The sequence below is a fragment of the Mus caroli genome, unplaced genomic scaffold (assembly GCF_978045245.1).
Source record: "Mus caroli unplaced genomic scaffold, Mus_caroli_1 scaffold_9, whole genome shotgun sequence".
Lineage (NCBI taxonomy): Eukaryota > Metazoa > Chordata > Mammalia > Rodentia > Muridae > Mus > Mus caroli.
Genome location: NW_028227264.1, coordinates 124,853,597 through 124,872,395, shown reverse-complemented (window position 1 = coordinate 124,872,395; position 18,799 = coordinate 124,853,597). Strand labels below are relative to the sequence as shown.

The following is an 18,799-nucleotide window of genomic DNA, read 5'->3' as shown; positions in this document are numbered from 1 at the left end:
GACCACTTATTGAATTGCAAGAAACTTGTTTCCCACTTTTCTTACGTGTAATCTTGTCCAAAGTAGGTTTATACTAAAGTTTACATTTTTTTACCACACCGAGGTTAATATCTTTAATAAAGACATTTAATCTATTATATTTAGACTTGGTTATCAAGTTTGAATTCTGAAACAGATCCTTAAAATATTTCTTCTTGCCACCCCTCACTGTGTCACTTGGTTAAAGCCTGTGTATTATTGATAGTATTTAGGGTTATTTTGTTAAATCTCAGATGTACACACACACACACACACACACACACACACACACACACAATTTAATGCCAACTTATTTAAGTAGATATAAGGAGTGAGTGATGGCACTGAATGTCAATAACTTTTCTTTGTTATAATATGAGTTGCATACACTATTAATTGTGCGATGTCTCCGTATGTCCAGGTGTGTCTTCATTTCTGTATAATACATGTGGGAGCCAGAGCCCAGTCCCCAGAGTCATTTTTCGGGAGCAATCTGCATTGTTTTTGATGCAAGCTCTCTCACTAGCATCTAGAACTCATCTATTCACCTACACTGGCTGGCTTTCGAGCCTCAGAAATCCTCCTGCCTCCATGTCCTAGTGCTAGAATCATAAGAAAGTACCACATGCTGGGCTATTTACAGAGATTCTGGGAGTCAAGCTCAGTTCCTTTCCTTGTGCTGGTGCAGAAAAAACTTTATCCACTGAGCTACTGGTCCTATAGTTTATTATATATTTCAGAACCTGATTCTTCTTTACCTTGTACATTTCCTTCTAGCTCCATACATTTGATTTCTTCAGTTATACCTAGTAGCTAAATTAGATTGACAATTATATCTCTATATGTATACATGTACATTTATTATTGTAGTTATAAAAGATATGTAGAATTACTGGGGTGAATTAAAGCTAGTGACTAATGAGACTATGAGCTACAGTTAAACACTTAATATCTGCTTTTATTTCTCTGTAGATAATCTGGAGTCTGCTCTACCTCTCCCTTCATATTGCCTTCAAATATTGTACGTCAACACAAAGTGACTAGGCTTAAATATTCTACACACCACCCAAAGCTGTTAAAGTGTTCATCTGACAACAGGTAAACATATATTTTTGCTTGTAGTTCCTTAGTCATACTTACAAATAAAACAGACAAAAAAAGTAACTGCTTCCAAGTACATAGACAATTACAGAATTGTGTACAAGGAAAAGCATCATGCAGGAGTATGTGTGTTCAAACTGAATCTTGACTGTTGATCAACTTCAGCTGCTAAGAGGCAAGAGGTGGTTTGTGGGATGTGCTATGGTCCCAAGGGTAAGGGACTGGGACCTTAATACTGTGAACTATTAACACAACAATAAGCACCCTGCCTCAGGACATATGGTCTCTCAGCCCATAGGTTCTCAGCCCCAATAACTGGCAGATGCCTGTGGTATACCGTAGAGTACACCATAAATCCAACCAGAAAGTCCTTATTTGTTTCCATGCCTTCTGTGGCACTGTTGCACCTGAGGGCACACTTTCCTTTCTAGGCAGGTAGTTACTGTCGCTCTTAGGAGTTCATAGCTAGATAAGATTGATAGTAACGTTTCTCCTCTCTGGCAGCATGCATAACTCCCTCAGGTGCTACGGAAGATAGTAAGGATGAAATTCCCCGGTCCATACCAACTCGGTTGCTCCCTATCTAGGACTCATCAAGTATGTGATGTGTTCATCCTCAATGTCTTACCATCAAGTCCTAGAGGATAGCCGAGAGAGCAGTCACAGTAGACTTTTATACTTGGTGGTCTGTGAGATCTCGCTGGCCAACAACTCCTGCAAATGTAATGCACTCCTAGCACTGATATTTTTGTTTGTGTTTTGGGTTTTGTTTGGTCTTTTTGAATATCGTTTATAGTTGGTGGATTTTGATTACATTATAGGGAAGTTATGTTTGTGGTTTTATACATGTGTATGCTTAAATTTTAGGAACATTCTGCAGTAGTTTCTCATATGACAATTCGTGAAAGCCTTTGGTATTATTTACCCTCCTCTATGTTGCCTTTCCACCTCCACCCCTCCCCCCTTCACCCTACATCATGTTCTTCTTCACCCTCTGCTCATCCCCACTCATACCACAGAGTTCTGTTTTCCATACCCTGAAAGCGCCCTCTTGCCACAACACCGTACTAATTTCCTCACCTCTGAGGGTGTTCCACATGAGGCTTAATTTATCTGCAGACTCCAAGGTAACATCTTCAGAGGAGAGAAAAGGCAGAGGCATTTGTATTCTAGATCCAGGTTGCCTCCTTCAAAATGCTTGTTTACAGCTTCGTCAATTTCCCTGTAAATTTCAGAGTTTTCTCTTTAATATAGGTAAATAGCATTTCACATTGAAAGTGCACCACATGCTATCCATTCTTCAAGAAAGATTGAAGCTATTTCAAATTGCTGGCCATCATGAATAGAGCATCACTGAACATGTCATGAGCCAGTTGTAAGATAAGGTCCTTTGAGTGTATGCCAAGAATGATATAACTGAATGAATGGTGTGGTGGCTCTAATTCTAACTTTTTCGAGACTTTCCATATATCCACAGAGACTGTCAAAGTGACTCCTCCTACCATTGAGTAAATGTCCCTTCTCCATGCCCACACTAGCAACTGTCACTGTTTTGATCTTGCCATTTTGACTCGTGTAAGTTGAAATCTCAGAGTTATTTAGCATTTCAGTTCAATTTCCAGGGCTAAGGATCTTGACTAATTACAAATTATTTCTCAGATACTTATGAGTATTTTTGGTTTAGTACTTTGCCTCTCTGGCTATTTTTTTCCCTCGATGTTTGGCACTTTTACTATCTTTGCATATTGTAGATATGAATCCTCCATCAGATATATAGCTGGCAAGGATGTTTTCCCATTTTGCAGGCTGTCTATTTACTATAATTAAACTCAAAATCTCAATAAGAAAAACCAGGGGAAAGCCTTACAGGTAGAAGGAATGAAGCATCTAGATAAACTAAGGAAAGAAAACAAGAGATGTGAACACGCACAGGACAGAAGCACACAGGAAACACAGGATACCATAAACGACGAAATCTTCAAATTGTAGGCATAGAAGAAAGAATCCTACATTAATGGTTTATACCAGATCTTTAACAAGATCAGAGAAGAAAATTTCCTAAAGTAAAGTAAGATAAGCATGCACACATAAGCAGCACACGGAACACCAACTAGACAAGATTAACAGTGAGGCTCTCCCAGTACATCAAAGTCAAAACACTAAATATAAAGAATAAAGGAAAATGTCGAAAAAGATAAAACCATGCAAAAATATAAGCAACATTCTAAACCCCCAACTAGAGAAGACTGAAAAAGAAACTCCCCACAGGAAATCATAGTCAAACTCTACAGATACAGAATAAAGAAAAAGTATTGAAACCGGCAAGAGAAATACCATATAACTCACATATAAATGATAAAAGCTGATATTTAAGGAAAACTTTAAGGTCCAAAAGAGCCTGGAGCTCAATAATTCTAAAATACCAGGACTGACAACTTAGAAGAAGTTGCCCCGAAAAACTACCTGCCACAGTTGAAGGAGAAAGGAAAGCTTTTCATGATACAAGCAACCCTCGAAACCTAATAACAAACAAAAAATGCCAATTGGAGTACTGGAGGGAATATTCTGAGCTGAGGGGAAGAATAAGTGTAGCCAATGGACTCCAGAATGGAAACAAAGCTGAAGCTTCATCGAAACAAAGAATAAACACAAACCAGTGGAAAGCATCAGAATGGCTATAGTATGCACACCAATAACTCTATTTAAGGACCTCAACTCTCCCATCAAAAGACACAGCAGGAACAATCCTGAACAAAAAGAGTAATGCTGGACAGATTGGTATGCCAGACTTCAAGATTTTTTTTTTTTTAGAATCTTAATAGTAAAAATATTGTACTGGCAGAAAACCAGAAATGTAGACCATTAGAAACAAAATAGAAGGACCAAATATGGGTGCACAGAACTACAACCATCGGACTTTTGACAAAGACCAAAAAACGCACTGGGGGAAAAGAAATCATACTCAGCAAAGGCTTCTGGGAGCCTGGATGTGCACATGGAAAAGGATGAAAGTAGACCTACAACAATCATCCTGCACATATATCAGATTCGAGTGGATCAACGATTCAGTGTGAACTCTGAAACCCTGAACTGCTAGTGGGAAACCCAGGCAGCACCCTACAAGACAAGGCTGTGGGCAGGACTCTGCAAACAGAACTCCATTTTTAAAAAGGCAGTAATGCCTAAAGCTGACAACTCGGACCTCACAAAACAAAAAATTGCATTGCAGCCATGAGAAACATCATTCAGGTGAAGAAGAAAAAGAAAATCCCCAAAGCAAGAGCTCATCTATATCAACTGTGCATCGGAGGTATCATCTGGCCGTTTACATCTTCTGTTTAGAACGCTGTTTTAATTCCTAGGTATCTTTCAGTTGGAGTATTTATTTCCCTGACTTTCTTTGTAGCTGTTTGTATACTGTGGGTATACAAAGTATGCAATTAGCAATGAAAGGAATTCAATTAAATAACTTTGATTCCCTGTCACTTCAGCCAGAATGGCTAAGACACACACTCTCTTCTACCTAGCCCAATCTATCCATGATGCTTTCTTGGGAACATTTTGTTTCAATTCTAGACTCTTTCATTTCAGATATTATTTCACTTTGAAAGTGTAGACAAATAAAATAATTTTTTTAAAAAAAGACTAAGGCAGACTAGTGAAGGAAGCAGTGGGACTTCTGGGGATGAGTCGCACGGGTATGGCTGACTCAGAAGCAGTTGTATCCCCTGAAAGCACAGCAAAGGGGCTCCCTGAAGCTCCAAGGGCCTCAGAATCTCCGCTCATTCTGAGAAGCACCGCTCAGGGCTCCTGCTACAGCAGCTTACTCGCCTCTTTATCCTTGGGTAGGGGCCCTGGTGAGAGTTTCAGCCTTCCGTAATTTGTGAAGTTCGCTGACCTCTGGGGTCTCCTGTACCTCCTGTCTCTGTCCTGGAGGGAAGTGTGTCAGTACAAACCGCTAGAGAGTGTTTTCAGTGGAACAAAGCATCCCTGCACTAGTCAGTTTTTACCACTGTGACAAATTACCTCGGGAAATGAACTTTAGCGGAGGGAAGATTTTTTTTTTATTTGATACTTCAGAGGTCCTAATCACTGGCACCTCATTCTTTTGTCGGGGACCACTGCGAGAACTCTGAGGCAAGGCAGCACGGGATGCATTGTCCCAAAGGTACTCACAATGGAAGCCAAGAAGAAAGGCGGCAAAGGCCACAGTCCCAGAGTTCTCTACAGAAGCACGCACCAGGGAGCCAACTTCCTTCCCTTAGTTCACAAGTTAAAAGTCCAACCATTTCCCAGCAGCACCAAAGGCAGACAGCCAGGCCTTCATCACTACAATACTGGGGAATGTTTGGCAGCAAACTATACAATCTCTATGGGGAGAAGTTTTCAGGCTATGGACGTTTTGGAATCCGAGTGCTCTTGACTGTTTCAGTCCTTCAGAATATTGAGACACACAGAATATAATAAAATGTCAAGTGGGTTTTCTTCGGCCTATTTTACTCCCTGAGTACATAATCAAGCAGTCTTATTTCTGATCCTGTGTATTTCCCGTTAGCACCAGCAGTTGGATCTAGCAGCTCACACATTACTCAGGCCAAGTTTCTTAATATCATCAAAATTGTCTCATTTTAGAATAAAAGTATCAAAGGAGTTTTTTGAAATTAAATTGTCTAATAAATGCTTACTGGAGATAATAAGGACATATTTAGCAATAACAAGGATTCAGAATTTACTGATGTGTGTCCCTTTATCCATAGTATTTTTATATACCCACAACTACATTATAGGTTCATTTTAGTATTATGTACTTAGGTCATTAGCATAAGAGATGAGAAATTTGAAATGTTTTTAACTTTTTAAAATTGAGAATTTTACTTTAAAATTGAAGAGAGTTTTTGCACACTACATTTTGATTATGACTCCCTTTCCCCCAAATACCTCCATGTGCTCTCTACCTCCTGATGCACCTAAATCCACATCCTATCTTTCTCTCTTTAATTAGAAAACAGACCGATATCTCAAAAGAGAAAGAGAACCATATAGTAAGATGAAGTAAAAGCTGGTAAACTTGAATAGGACAAAACAGACAGACAGAAAAGGATGACGAACCAAGCTAAAGCACAAGAAATATAGGCACAAAGACACAAGGCTAGGCTCACAAGCAAAAATGTAAAATTGTGTGTGTGCATATGTGTATATGCATGTGGTGTGTGTGTGTATGTGTGTATATGCATGTGGTGTGTGTGTATATGTGTGTATGTGTGTGTGCATGTGTGTATATGCATGTGGTCTAGTGTATGTGTGTTTGGGTGTGTATGTGTGTATGTGTGTATGAATGTGTGTATGTGTGTATACATGTGTGTATATGTGTGTATGTGTGTGTGCATATGTGTATGTGTGTTTGGGTATGTGTGTGTGTAAATGTGTGTGTATGTGTGTGCATGTGTATATATGTGTGTGAATGTGTATGTGTGCATGTGTGTGTGCATGTGGTGTGTGCATATGTATGTGTGTGAACATATGTGTGTATATGTGTATATATGTGAGTGTGCATGTGTGTGTATACTTATATGTGTATGTGTGTGTGTATCTCTGAGTGTGTATACATGTGTGTAGTGTGTGTGTGTCTGTGTGGTGTATGTGTGCTGTACATGTGGAGGGCTGAAGACAACTTTTGGAATCAGTTCTCTGCTTCCAACATGCTGTTTCCGGGGACTGAACTCATGCTATCAGGATTGATTGCACACACCTTTACCTGCTGAGGTGTTTTGCTGTCTCCAATTTCAACTTCATGTCTTTATTGTGTTTGTCTCTAGCCCGCAAGTCCACCCTCTCTATTCAGTTTAGAATGACTTGTTATTACACTGCATAGTCTTGGAAAAAGGGGGTTTACCATTTAAAAATTCTCAGTCGCACTGATTTCTCACCACCGACTTTCCCTGATAGAAATGGAGACTCATTTGTCACTTCCTTCCTAAGTTTTTCTAAATGACTAATTTCAGAGCACTTTAAAATTATTAACATATGACTAAGCAATATATGAAACATCCAAAAAGAAAACTAATATAAAATATAATTTTTACTAATCACGGTGTCACTCAAAAGTTGAATTTTTATGATTTTTTCATATATATTATATATAAGTATAATTATACTTATATAATATATATATTTTTCATATATATTATATATAAGTATAATATATAAGTATATTATATATAAGTATATATAATATATATGCAATATATTAAAGAGCCTTTTCTCCAGTCTTTCAATAAGTAAGCATATTATCCATGTAGCTAGTAGAAATCCTTTGAAATGACAGAGCCGTGGGGGGTAGGGAGAGCGAGAGGAAGGGAATAGTCTCTAAATGGCCAGTCAACTTAATTTTGGAAGGGTGATGCTTTGAATTAAGATATTCTTCAGGCTTGATGATGGCTCAGTTGTTAAGAGCTTGCCACAAGATTTTGATGACCTGAGTTCAGTCCTTCAGAATCCACATAAAAACAGGTATATCACCCCAGTGACTCCTCAGAGCATTTGCCCCTAAGAACAACCAAATCAGCAAGACCCCAGTACTGTGAAATCAACTGTGTCTATCAACCCCTGACACACATACGCAGGCACGAGTGCACACGCGTGCACACACACACATGCGCACACACCCTGCACACACACAGAAGGCATTTGTTGTATAATAGCTATGTTTCTCTCCAGACCTTCAGTTTACCTCTGGATTTTTCAAGTCCAAATCTTTTCTTCCCATAATTAAGTGCTTTCAGATTTTACCTCTTGATAATCAAGGCTGTCTAACTTTTTTTTTTTTGCTTTGATTTCCTAATCATTATCAAAGTATGAGGATACTGAGTATATTAATGAAAATCACATGGTAGTTACGTTGAGAATGCTACCTTCGCAGCTATCAAGGGTGATCCACGCAATCAAAAGTGTAATGTGAACTGTCATTTCTTTTCCACTAGGTCACCTTAGTCTCCAGTAGAAGTGCAGAAATGCCATCAGAAGCTTCCGTGCCGCTTCCACAACCAATTCCTCCCGACGGAGGGTGGGGCTGGGTCGTAGTCTGTGCATCCTTTATCTCCATTGGATTTTCATATGCCTTCCCCAAAGCTGTCACAGTATTCTTCAAAGACATCCAGGAAATATTCAACACCACCTCCAGTCAGATCGCATGGATATCGTCCATCATGCTAGCTGTCATGTATGCGGGAGGTAAGGTTCTCGGTGCAAAGGGATTTCTGGAGTAAGAGAACAGTGCCCTATCTCTGTCTCCTTCCAATTGACACTATGCCCATGTATTAAAACTCTTACATGTTAATCAGTTGAAATCAATTGAAAAGCATGATTAGAACTGCATTCTTAATGGTTTGTGGCAATTTAGCATGATTATCGCTTTACTTCATTTTGAGTCTTAGTGGAATATTTGTTGAGAATGGAGAATTATTTGCACAAATGAGGTTTGTAGGACTATCAAGATTCCAAGTGATTCTGCTGTTTGGTTTGGAATGAACCCCATGCTATGATGTGGGAATTATATCTCAACATCACCATAGTGGACCAAAGTGCTTTCTTTAGCATGGAAGGGAAATCTATGCTCCTGACAGTTTATAAAGCCAGAACATACTCCAGTTTGCAATGCCCAGAGTGGTGCTGCCCACCATGTATTTTCTGCAGATGTTCAAGTTGTATGTGAAATAATTCCTTATTGTTTCAGGGCTCCCAAAACAATGACATCGTTTTACTTAAGTGGCTGTTTGCAGTTATATTGTTAGAGTCTCTGTGAAAATGAGAGTGTAAATCATGAGAGAGAATTAATCCATCAAACCACCTCATATTGGAGTGTGAAACAATGAAAATCTCTCATGATTATGTGACCGTTGTCTGTAAAACATTCTCAATAGCAGACCAGACTTTTATAGATTTTTTTGCATATAAATCATTACTTAAAATAGATGTGTTTTAGAATTTTCATTTGTCAACTGGCAATTTAAGTGTAAGGAACAGTTATAGAATTATAATACATGAATATAAAGCTATCATTTAAGTTATCTAATGTCAGATTTTACTATATAAGTAAAGGCAATGTGATTCCTAGCGAGGGGCATAGGATGTTAGCAATAATCACCAATACTTATTGGAATTTGCTCTTGGCCAAGGCCTCATTCCACACTTGATTTGTGTGATATTCCCCAGTCCTCTTAAGAACCCTAGAGATGATTTCCTTCTTTCTGTTCTGCGACTAAGGACACATACAAACTAGTTTTCCAAAGTCACAGGGCTCACTTCCGATATGTAATCTTAGCCTTCAGACATTTGGCCATTGCTCTCTCATATCTTTCTCTGTTTAGCTACAGAATGGCAGATCCAGGCTAATCCAGTTCTGAAAATCCAACGCAGTCTCTTGCTTTGTACCATTGACACACATTCCACCTGCCCTGGAGGCATACCCATTATTTTGTGAGATAGCATCTCTCTAATATACCACCAAAGCCAATATTGGATATGTAGATAATCCTACACTGTGTGTGATAAGTACGTTGCCATCAGTGTGAATTTTCCACAATTTGTATCTTAATGATGGTAGATTAATCAGGATTGGCTAATGTTGATAAGGTTAAGCTGATAAGTACTTATTTGTATATCAAGAGTAGCATTTCAATTCTATTGTGCTTGTATTTGAAAAACTATGCTTTTTAAAAAACTATTTCTTAGAATAACTTCTGGATGCCTGTTAAGAATTGTATTTGCTATTTCTTATGTCTCTATAGAAATGTTTGATATTGTGCAATGCATCGTGTTCTTCTACAGCTCCAGTGTTCTATGATGATGCACTGCTGGACTAATATATTTGCCTTGACCTGACAGGTCAAGGTAAATATTTAAATATGTCCAGTCCCTGCCTCTTACATATAACTGAAATGGAACCCTCAGAGACTTGATATAGGTTCATTGAGTTTGGACATCAGGTTCCATTTTATCTTTCATAGTTTTCTGTTGAAAATATTGTTGACTAACTTAAAGTCATGAATCAGAATTTGATGTAGTTAAGGATCTCTCAGCCTTTTACACACAATCCCCAATTCCCTGTGGCTTCAGTACATGCATGCTCATTGGAAGCTCACTCAGTGCCCCCTGTGGTACCTGTTCTAACACTCTGACCTGTGCTGTCCTCCAAACCTACTCTTTGTATTGGGCAAAGAGCAAGATCATCTGCAGTATTCAGTGTCCAGCCTTGGAATTTACAATCTTCATTTCTGACTATATTCTACTGGCCAGAACTGATTATTGGCCTATATTGAGGAGCAGGACACAATAACTGTGGACTTCCTGGAAGAAAAATAAGAACTGGATAAGATTCAGTAAGCCTTGGAGAGAATTTTCAACTCAATGATCATTGTCCCCAAGCAAAGGAGAGCTGGTTTATGGAGATGGCATGGTCATGGCATAGTCTTTGAGCTAGCTGGATGAAAAGGAGGATATAAAATGATAGAATCGCATCATTTAATTTAATATTTTTGTTTTCTAAAATTAGTGCAACATCTTAATGCACATTTTTAACTAGGCTTGTCATGTATAAGTAATTTCATTTTATGAATGCATTTATTTTCTCTCTTAGACATATGTGGTACAAAATTTAAAAGGCACAAAGGAAAACTATGTTTTGAAGTAGCGTCTCATCTATTCTGTGCTGGCCTTGATCTCATTTCATAGTTGAGGATGTAAGGAGACCTTGAACTTCTGATTCTCCTGTCCCTACCTTCAAAGCATGGGATAACAACATGCCCATGGAATGCCCAGGTTATATAGTTTTCGGTAAACACAGGCATGGCATAAAGGCTAGATAAGTTCTCTACCAAGTGGAATACATATCCATTCCTTAAATGAAAACTCTAGAAGTTAATAAATACAATGATAATTTGATATTTACAATTTTGGGGAAATCATTAAGGTATTTAGAGTAATATAAGAATAAATTCTGTCTAAAGTAAAGCAGATACTTGTTTTCTGTGTGATTGCTTTGAGAAAATAATTTAAGGCACATAAAAATACTGAGAGTACAGAGCTAATGTTGGGAAGATCTAGAAAAGATCCAAATAAGCCCTTGGAATATTGCCCTGAATCCTCAATTATCAGGGCTGCGACTGTTTGCATGTCCTTGCTGGCTATGTAGAAAACAGTACAACATATTCCCAGGAGAACCCAAATCTCATTAAACTGTAATACACACTGCTCAGTGTAGTTTATGCATTCACATGGTTCCTCATACTGTCCACGTTGTATGTCTTATTCTTACAGCCAAAACAGACTTTATGCCAGGCATGCTGGTGCACACCCAGAGTCTCAGTCCTCAGTAGGCAAAGACAAGGGGAGTTCCAAAAGTGTGAGGTTAGCCTGGTCTATGTAGCAAGTTCTAAGTCAGCCAGGACTATACATTGGGACCTTGTCTCAAACAAATAAAGGGACCATATGTAGTGGCACATGCCTAATTTAGATTGAGCATGCACAGGCAGAAAGGCAGAGAGGCAGAGAGAGGCAGAGAGGCAGAGAGGCAGAGAGGCAGAGAGGCAGAGAGGCAGAGAGGCAGAGAGGCAGAAAGGCAGAGAGGCAGAGAGGCAGAAAGGCAGAGGCAGGCAGATTGCTGTGAGTTCAAGCTGAGTTTCTCAGCAAAGTGAGCTCCAGGACAGCCAGGATTCTATGGAGAAACCCCAACACCAAATCAACCAACACCAAACCAAACCAAAGAAAAGAACAAGCAACTAAACAAAAACCTAATCCACAAATGAACACAGGAGCCAGGAAGTCTGCTGGGAGATTGTGTCTGTAAATCCGACAGGTATGCTGCATCCACAAGGCTCAGCACTACAGATTAACAAGATGTAAACGATTTCAACACCAGCTGATATTTCAATTTGGACGGGAAAATCTCCTGGAATCCTACCTCTAGATGAAAAGCTATGAGCAATTGTTGACTTGACAAGAAAGGGTGAATCAGGGTTCCCCAGGAATGAGCCTCCTCATTGGTTATGGTCACCTATTACAGGGTGGTCAGTCCCAAAAATATACACATACAAGTGACACCTCCATGTATCTGCATGCCCATTAGTAAGAATTAAAGATTAGTAAGAATTAAAGAGTTCATGGATCCGAGTCAAGTGGAGAAGTGGAAGCTCTGAAAGGAAGGAATGGGAGAGAGTGAGATCATATTTGAATTAAAAAATGCTTACAGTAATAAAATATAAAATTAAACAAAATAAATACATTGTACTACTAATAAAAATAATACTTTTTATACTTAAAAGGTTATAAAAAGCCATACGTTTTTATATTTAAAAGTTATAAAAGCCATAACATTTGATATTTAAAAAGCTACAAAAGCCATAACTTTTTAGATTTAGAAATTGTATGTATATATATATAATAGCAACTAATTAGAAAGGGGCATGATTTGGAAAGAGAGCAAGGAGAGGCACATGGAAGGGTTTGATGGGAGGAAGGAGAAATTATGTAAGTATATTATTATATCAAAAAGAAAGGAAAAGAATACATTTATAAATCCAAGTAACAGAAAAAGATGGGTCCAGAAAACCTTCAACAGGACACGTGGTGACCGGTTCACGAGACCTTTAAAAACACCCTGAGACTGCACTACTCTCTAACGATCTCTCATAAATAGGACACCGACTAATCTAACAGAAGAGAAACAGAAAGAAAGCATGGTATGTAAGCCAGAACGGGAAAGACACACGTCACTTCCTTTTCCTGTGATGTTCTTTTGGGGGCTAAAAGGCACAATGCCTTTAGAAGCATGGTGTTTTCAGTAAGATGTAGGTCACATTCTGTACAATTTATTCATTTAACTTGTAAACGTTGATCAGTTTTCGATCGATTCTTAAAGCTGTGTAAATACTGCCCCAGTTAATTTGAGAACATCTTCATTACTTCAGAAGTAAATCCTGTATCCTCTCCCTGTGACTTAACTGTCTGTCCTTATCAATGTGCCTGCTCTTAGTATTCTCATAAATGCCCTGTCTCGTTACCTGCTTCCATGTGTGTAAGGCAAAGGGGTGTGTCTGTGTCTGTGTGTGTGTGTGTGTCTGTGTCTGTGTGTGTGTGTATGTGTGTGTGTGTGTGTGTGTGTGTGTGATGTGTGTGTGTGTGATGTGTGTGTGTGTGTGTGTGTGTGTGTGTGTGTGTGTGTGTGTGTGTGTGTGTGTGTGTGTGAAGGGTAAAGGTCAAAGGACATCTTACAGAGTCCAGTGGGTACTGAGCATTGAATTCAAGCTGCCAGACTTGGCAGCAAGCACCTTTGCTTACTGAGTAGTCTAATGACCCCTCTCATTTCCGTTTGTTAAAAGGACAAAATGTCTACAAAAATCCCACTGGGTTTTTATTGTGCTAGCAGTCTACTGCTTGCCACTTGGCCTCCCCTCAAGGTTTGTATACCCAGTCAGACTGCATTACAAAAACCCTAACCCTTCCTCTTCAAGCAGTTGACAATCAGGAATGGACTTTCATGTATGAAGAGCTCTTTCCCCCTTCTCCTCTTAGCACTGGGACCTTTTCTGGCTTGGACCTGTGCAGGTCCTGTGAATACTGCCACGGTCTCCATGAGTTCGACCTGTGTCAATTCTCTTCTGTCTGGAAGAGACTGCTTTCAAGGTGTTCTCCATCCTTGCTGGCTCTTTGCATCTTCCTGCTCCCATTCCCCATGGTTCCCTTATCCTCAAAAGGGAGGGGATTGATGGAGACATCCCAGTTAGGACTTAGAGCTCGCACTCTCTGCACATTGCAGAGTTCCAAGTCTCTGTGTTAGATCCCATCTCCTGTAAGAGGAGGCTTCTCTGAGAATGGCAAAGAGAGAGACACACCTACAAGCACAGGAGAATGTTTGTAGGGAATCATTTTTTTTTTATCAATACATTCCTTTAACAAAACAATAGTGTTTGGTGTTCCCATATGCCCAGGGTCTGTCTTCTCTCAAATCCTTGGCCACCCGAACAGTAATAAAAATAAACATTTTTTTCAGAGACGGTAATTTAGAATAGAAGTCTAACAGATTCGATGAACTGAGGCACAGGCATTTAGTATTTTTACTTAGAGGTAGAATTTTTTAAAGTGTGATTGTCAACTCTTCTGCAATGACTATCAAGTCTTCTGTCAAGAGTACACTGTCCTAGGCCATACCCTCAACTCTGTTTTACGGTGATTTCTGTAGGTAAAGAAATGTAACACATCTCTGAAACTGCCTCAGTTTATGTTTAACGTTACGGTTCCTTCTCACAGAAGACAAAGTCAATATCTGATTCAATCATTTTAAATTTTTTCCTACACGGGGAAGACCTCTACTTATAAAGGCCCTCCTTAGTTGACAATTATAAATAAATCCGCAGACTATAAGGTGAACGGGGAGGTAGTTTAGTGTGAAGCATAATGAGTCTTTCCCAAGCTACTGAGGTTATGTTCTGCACAATGCTAACTGCATTTTCCTAGAGAACATCTAAGAACTGACACACTCATTAGGGCTTTGCCTTCCACCTATTAATCACTGCACTGGGGTCACCCAGAAATATGGAGTGTTGTTCTGAGGTCTGGCCTGCGATGTCGGGGCTGGAGCCTCTTGTAGTAATTAGTTGGCATCTGGGCCCTGGTTCCAAGGCATTATCTTCCCTTCTGATGTCTAAATTAAAAATGAAACTAATAAGAGGTATGCAGAAAGGGTGGGAAAGAATGCAAATTACTTTTATACTTTACTTCATCCTTAGGATAATGGCACTAAATTACAGCAACCCATCTGGCTGCCCATATGGTCTCCCGGACTTCTAGCAAATTCCGGCAAATAGGTCAAGCTGAGTGGTCATCCCATTAATACAGCACTAAGTGGAGGTAGAAAGTGTATTCTGATCTTAACTTCCTGCTTTATTTAGATGGCTACCTACGGTATTTATTGCATGAACAGTAATGGGGTAGCATAGTGTTTTTGTGTAGCCCTAGTCTGTTGCTCTGTTGAGAGTGACCCCAATGGTGAGTACATGCAGGACTCCCAAATATAAATTTTGAGAAGCCAGTTTATATGATTATTAATTATTTTTTATGCTTCCCCCCCTCTAATTCAATGCGAACGGGGAATGTCAGTCATTCCAGTGAGCAGAATAGACATAACCCCCCTTGAAACTTGATCTGTTTGATGAGACAGATGAAAAACAAACGTGATAAAGAATGGACACTGTTTTATTATGCACTACTGTGAACAAAGAAACAAGCATTAAACCATTGAACCTAATGTCCTGGAGGCTAAGAAACAAAAGGTTTTAGCACAACAGATTTGTGGGCATAATATACAAGGTATAGCTGTTCTTTTTAAGATTTAAAGAAAGCCATTACAGCCCTTTGCTTTCTGCTTTATTGTGCTTTATAATATTTGCATATTTGGGGAGAGTCTAATATAATTCATATAATAAGCTTTCTCTGCAGCAATAAAAGCAAAGGTAGTTCTGTTCTTGTGTTTGAGATAGCTCCGGCTTTCCTCTTAACTTTACAAATCCCAGAAGGTCTACCAGGTGCTTTTGGATAATCACGTACATGTTATACATGCAAAATTAATCTAGATGGCCATCCTTGAGCAAGAATTTTCTCAGCTGGCCATATTTGCATACACCAAGCACATTGTGCATATATTTGGCCCTGAGGTGATAGCGCCCACTGCACACCAATTGCATAAGTATCAGTTAGATGTCATCAGAGACAATGATATCTAGATAATTCAATGCTACAAATTGTAATAAGGTCTTAAATGATTACCATGCTCATTTACTCACTTTATGAATATACCTTCTGTATCTTTTGTATGCAAACACCATAGCCCAGGTGAAGCTTTAATGAGCCATCAGACGCTATGCTTTCAAGATGATCTTCCTTGTGTGATTATGCCTGTGCTGTGAATCGGTGAAGAAACCGAGTGGGCGTCCAGAATTCTGTGATGAGAGCAGATCTCATAGCTGCGTGACATAGTAGTATCTCTGAGCTAAAGGATGAATATTAAGCATTCACCAGGACAAAGGGACATGCTTGAGACAGAGGAAACTATGTGTGGAAAGGTCCCAACAGCACAGAGAAGGTTCCAGTAGCCCAAGGGAGGTTAATATGGTTGCTATACAATGGCAACTTGGAGGAGGATGAGGAGCATGACGCTACACCCAGCGGGCCTCATGCTTTGTGCCCTCATGGTTGTGGAAAACTACAATCTGAATATAGGAATTGAGGCATCATATTGTTCTTCCAGGACAGCCAGTAAAGATCTCAATAGAGCAAGCAGCTTAAGCCAGAGGAACTTCTTTCTTCATGGTTCTCCAGGCCGGAAATCCAGATTCAAGGTTTCGGTCCAGTTGGTTGTTGGTGAGGTCTCTCCTCACCTTGTAGGTAATCACCTTCTTGATGTTTCTCTTGGTGGCCTTTTCTCTGTTGTCACCCCATCTCCACGTTGTCCTTGCCATGGGGAAATAGGTATCTATGTTAAGATTCTCATGTCTTTAGTTCACTTCCTTACACGTCACATTCTTGCAGGCAGGCTGTGTTATAAGTGACAGCTCCTAGGGGGACTTTATAGAAAGACAATTAAACTCAGAACAGGTACAGAGATCACAGTAGTGAGTGTTCTCTTCTTTTGAGTAAATTTTCAGAATGTCACATTAAGAAAAGGAGTAGCATTACCATCTAGAATGTGGTAAATGCAGGTGGTTATCAATGTATTCTTGATTGCAGCAAATACACAATTACCGAATGATAAACCCTATTCCGAGGACCAGTGAGTATCTCTTTAAAATGTTTCTCTCAACTGAGTGACACATGTCATGCCTTTTGGATTTTTATTCTAAGGCCTCTAATCATACTCTTGCACCTCTGCCATAAAACTTACCACAGCGGGCACTGTAAACTATCCCTGGACAAGCCTTCTCGAACACATGTTCTCTGTTGGCTCATCGGACTTCTTAAGTTTAGCATAGTAATCAGCACATCAGCAGCAAGCTTAGTACTATATAAAGTACCAAAGCCAGAAAGCACAGAAACACAGGGAAGGTTTGTGTTTCTAAGAGCGTGAGAAGAACCTCAGTTCACTATCTCCAAGCTAAAATGAGAAAGCTCTTCATTGCCCTCTTTGAACTCTTGTTGAGAGCATAGACGTCATCCCGTTCAGATACTCAGCACATGGCACACACACACCCCCCACAAGGACTTTGAAACCCCTGTGAGCAATGAGGTGTGCATTACAAATATAGTTTAGTGAGCAAGAGCGTTTGCAGATAGAGTCTGAAGTAAGAACGGTGGCCCATGGCCTCCTAGCTTCTCCGACTGAATTATATCAGACTGGTTCCCGGGCTGTGTGCATCACTAATTACTCATCGGTTTCATAGCCATCCTGCCCACCGTTTTGTGACACCAAGAAAAGCCTGCATAACCACAGGGCTATTTTATATAGAATTTATAGAATGTATACAGCCAGGCATCAGTTATCACCTAGATTTTTTTTTAAGTTCTTAAATGAACACAACTTTTACACATAATTAAAACAGTAATGACAATGGCTAGGTTTTTCCTCCTCTAGTCTCAGCAACAGCAGTAAGTGTGAACACTTTGAGAAGCATGTATGGAATACTGACAAAGCTCTGAAAACATTAACTGGTGAGCAAATGAGCAATGAGCGATGGTTCTGAGCCTTGGCTTTTTCTGAGTGGAGCAGGCACCGTCTGCTCTAGAAGGTTGCTGTCTATAGTGATCTACAAGTTCTGGCTATGGTTGTGGCCCCACCTCTCACACAGATCAATGACTTCCACCACAAAGAGGCAGCCTGTGTGTTTTCTCAGCACACCATCGGGAATGAATGTGCATTCCTGGAAGGCTGAAAGCAAAGAAGATTATGCAACACACACACACACACACACACACACACACACACACACACACACTGCAACTTTCCCCCTTCTATTTAAAGGATGTGAAAGGGCATCTGCAAAAGAGACAGGGATTGGAATGTTCATGGGGCAAAGTGGAATGACTGCAGAGAAGTGGTTATGAGCAGGTGATTTGGGTTCCTTTCTTTTCCTTTCCTCTCCTCTCCTCTCCTCTCCTCTCCTCTCCTCTCCTCTCCTCTCCTCTCCTCTCCTCTCCTCTCCTCTCCTCTCCTCTCCTCTCCTCTCCTCTCCTCTCCTCCCCTCCCCTCCAATCCTCTCCTCTCCTCTCCTCTCCTCTCCTCTCCTCTCCTCTCCTCTCCTCTCCTCTCCTCTCCTCTCCTCTCCTCTCCTCTCCTCTCCTCTCCTCTCCTCTCCTCTCCTCTCCTCTCCTCTCCTCTCCTCTCCTCCTCTCCTTTCCTCTCCTTTCCTCTCCTTTCCCTCTCCCCTCCCCTCTCCTCTCCTCTCCTCCCCTCCTTTCCTTTCCTTTTTTCTTTTCTTTTTTTTCAGTTTGACCAGGTAAAGCAGTGCTGATGTCAGAGGCTTATAATGATATGGAAACACAAGAACCATCTGCCAGGTCAACAAGGATGCTAATGTATATAATAAACACCTATCCCATTTAAGAGGGCCAAACTTTGTATACCTTGCACCCACACAAATTGTGGGCAGGTGTGGAAGCCCACCTGTTCTCAATCCATCTTGCAAGAGATGCACAC

General features: G+C 40.0%; 1 protein-coding gene across 11 annotated transcripts in view; it reads left to right on the top strand.

Moving 5' to 3' along the window:
* The window catches only part of Slc16a7 (solute carrier family 16 member 7), a 164,965-nt gene that overhangs the window by 95,529 nt on the left and 50,637 nt on the right, over window positions 1–18,799 (top strand). For 10 of the 11 annotated variants that reach the window (XM_085843229.1, XM_029482308.2, XM_085843225.1 and 7 more), the window contains 2 exons: window positions 991–1,116; window positions 8,100–8,349. In XM_085843229.1, coding sequence (XP_085699355.1) covers window positions 8,130–8,349 — 220 coding nt within the window. In that variant the 5' untranslated portion in view covers window positions 991–1,116; window positions 8,100–8,129. The remainder of the gene's footprint in view (window positions 1–990; window positions 1,117–8,099; window positions 8,350–18,799) is intronic. The other variant, XM_085843230.1, reaches the window with a different exon arrangement.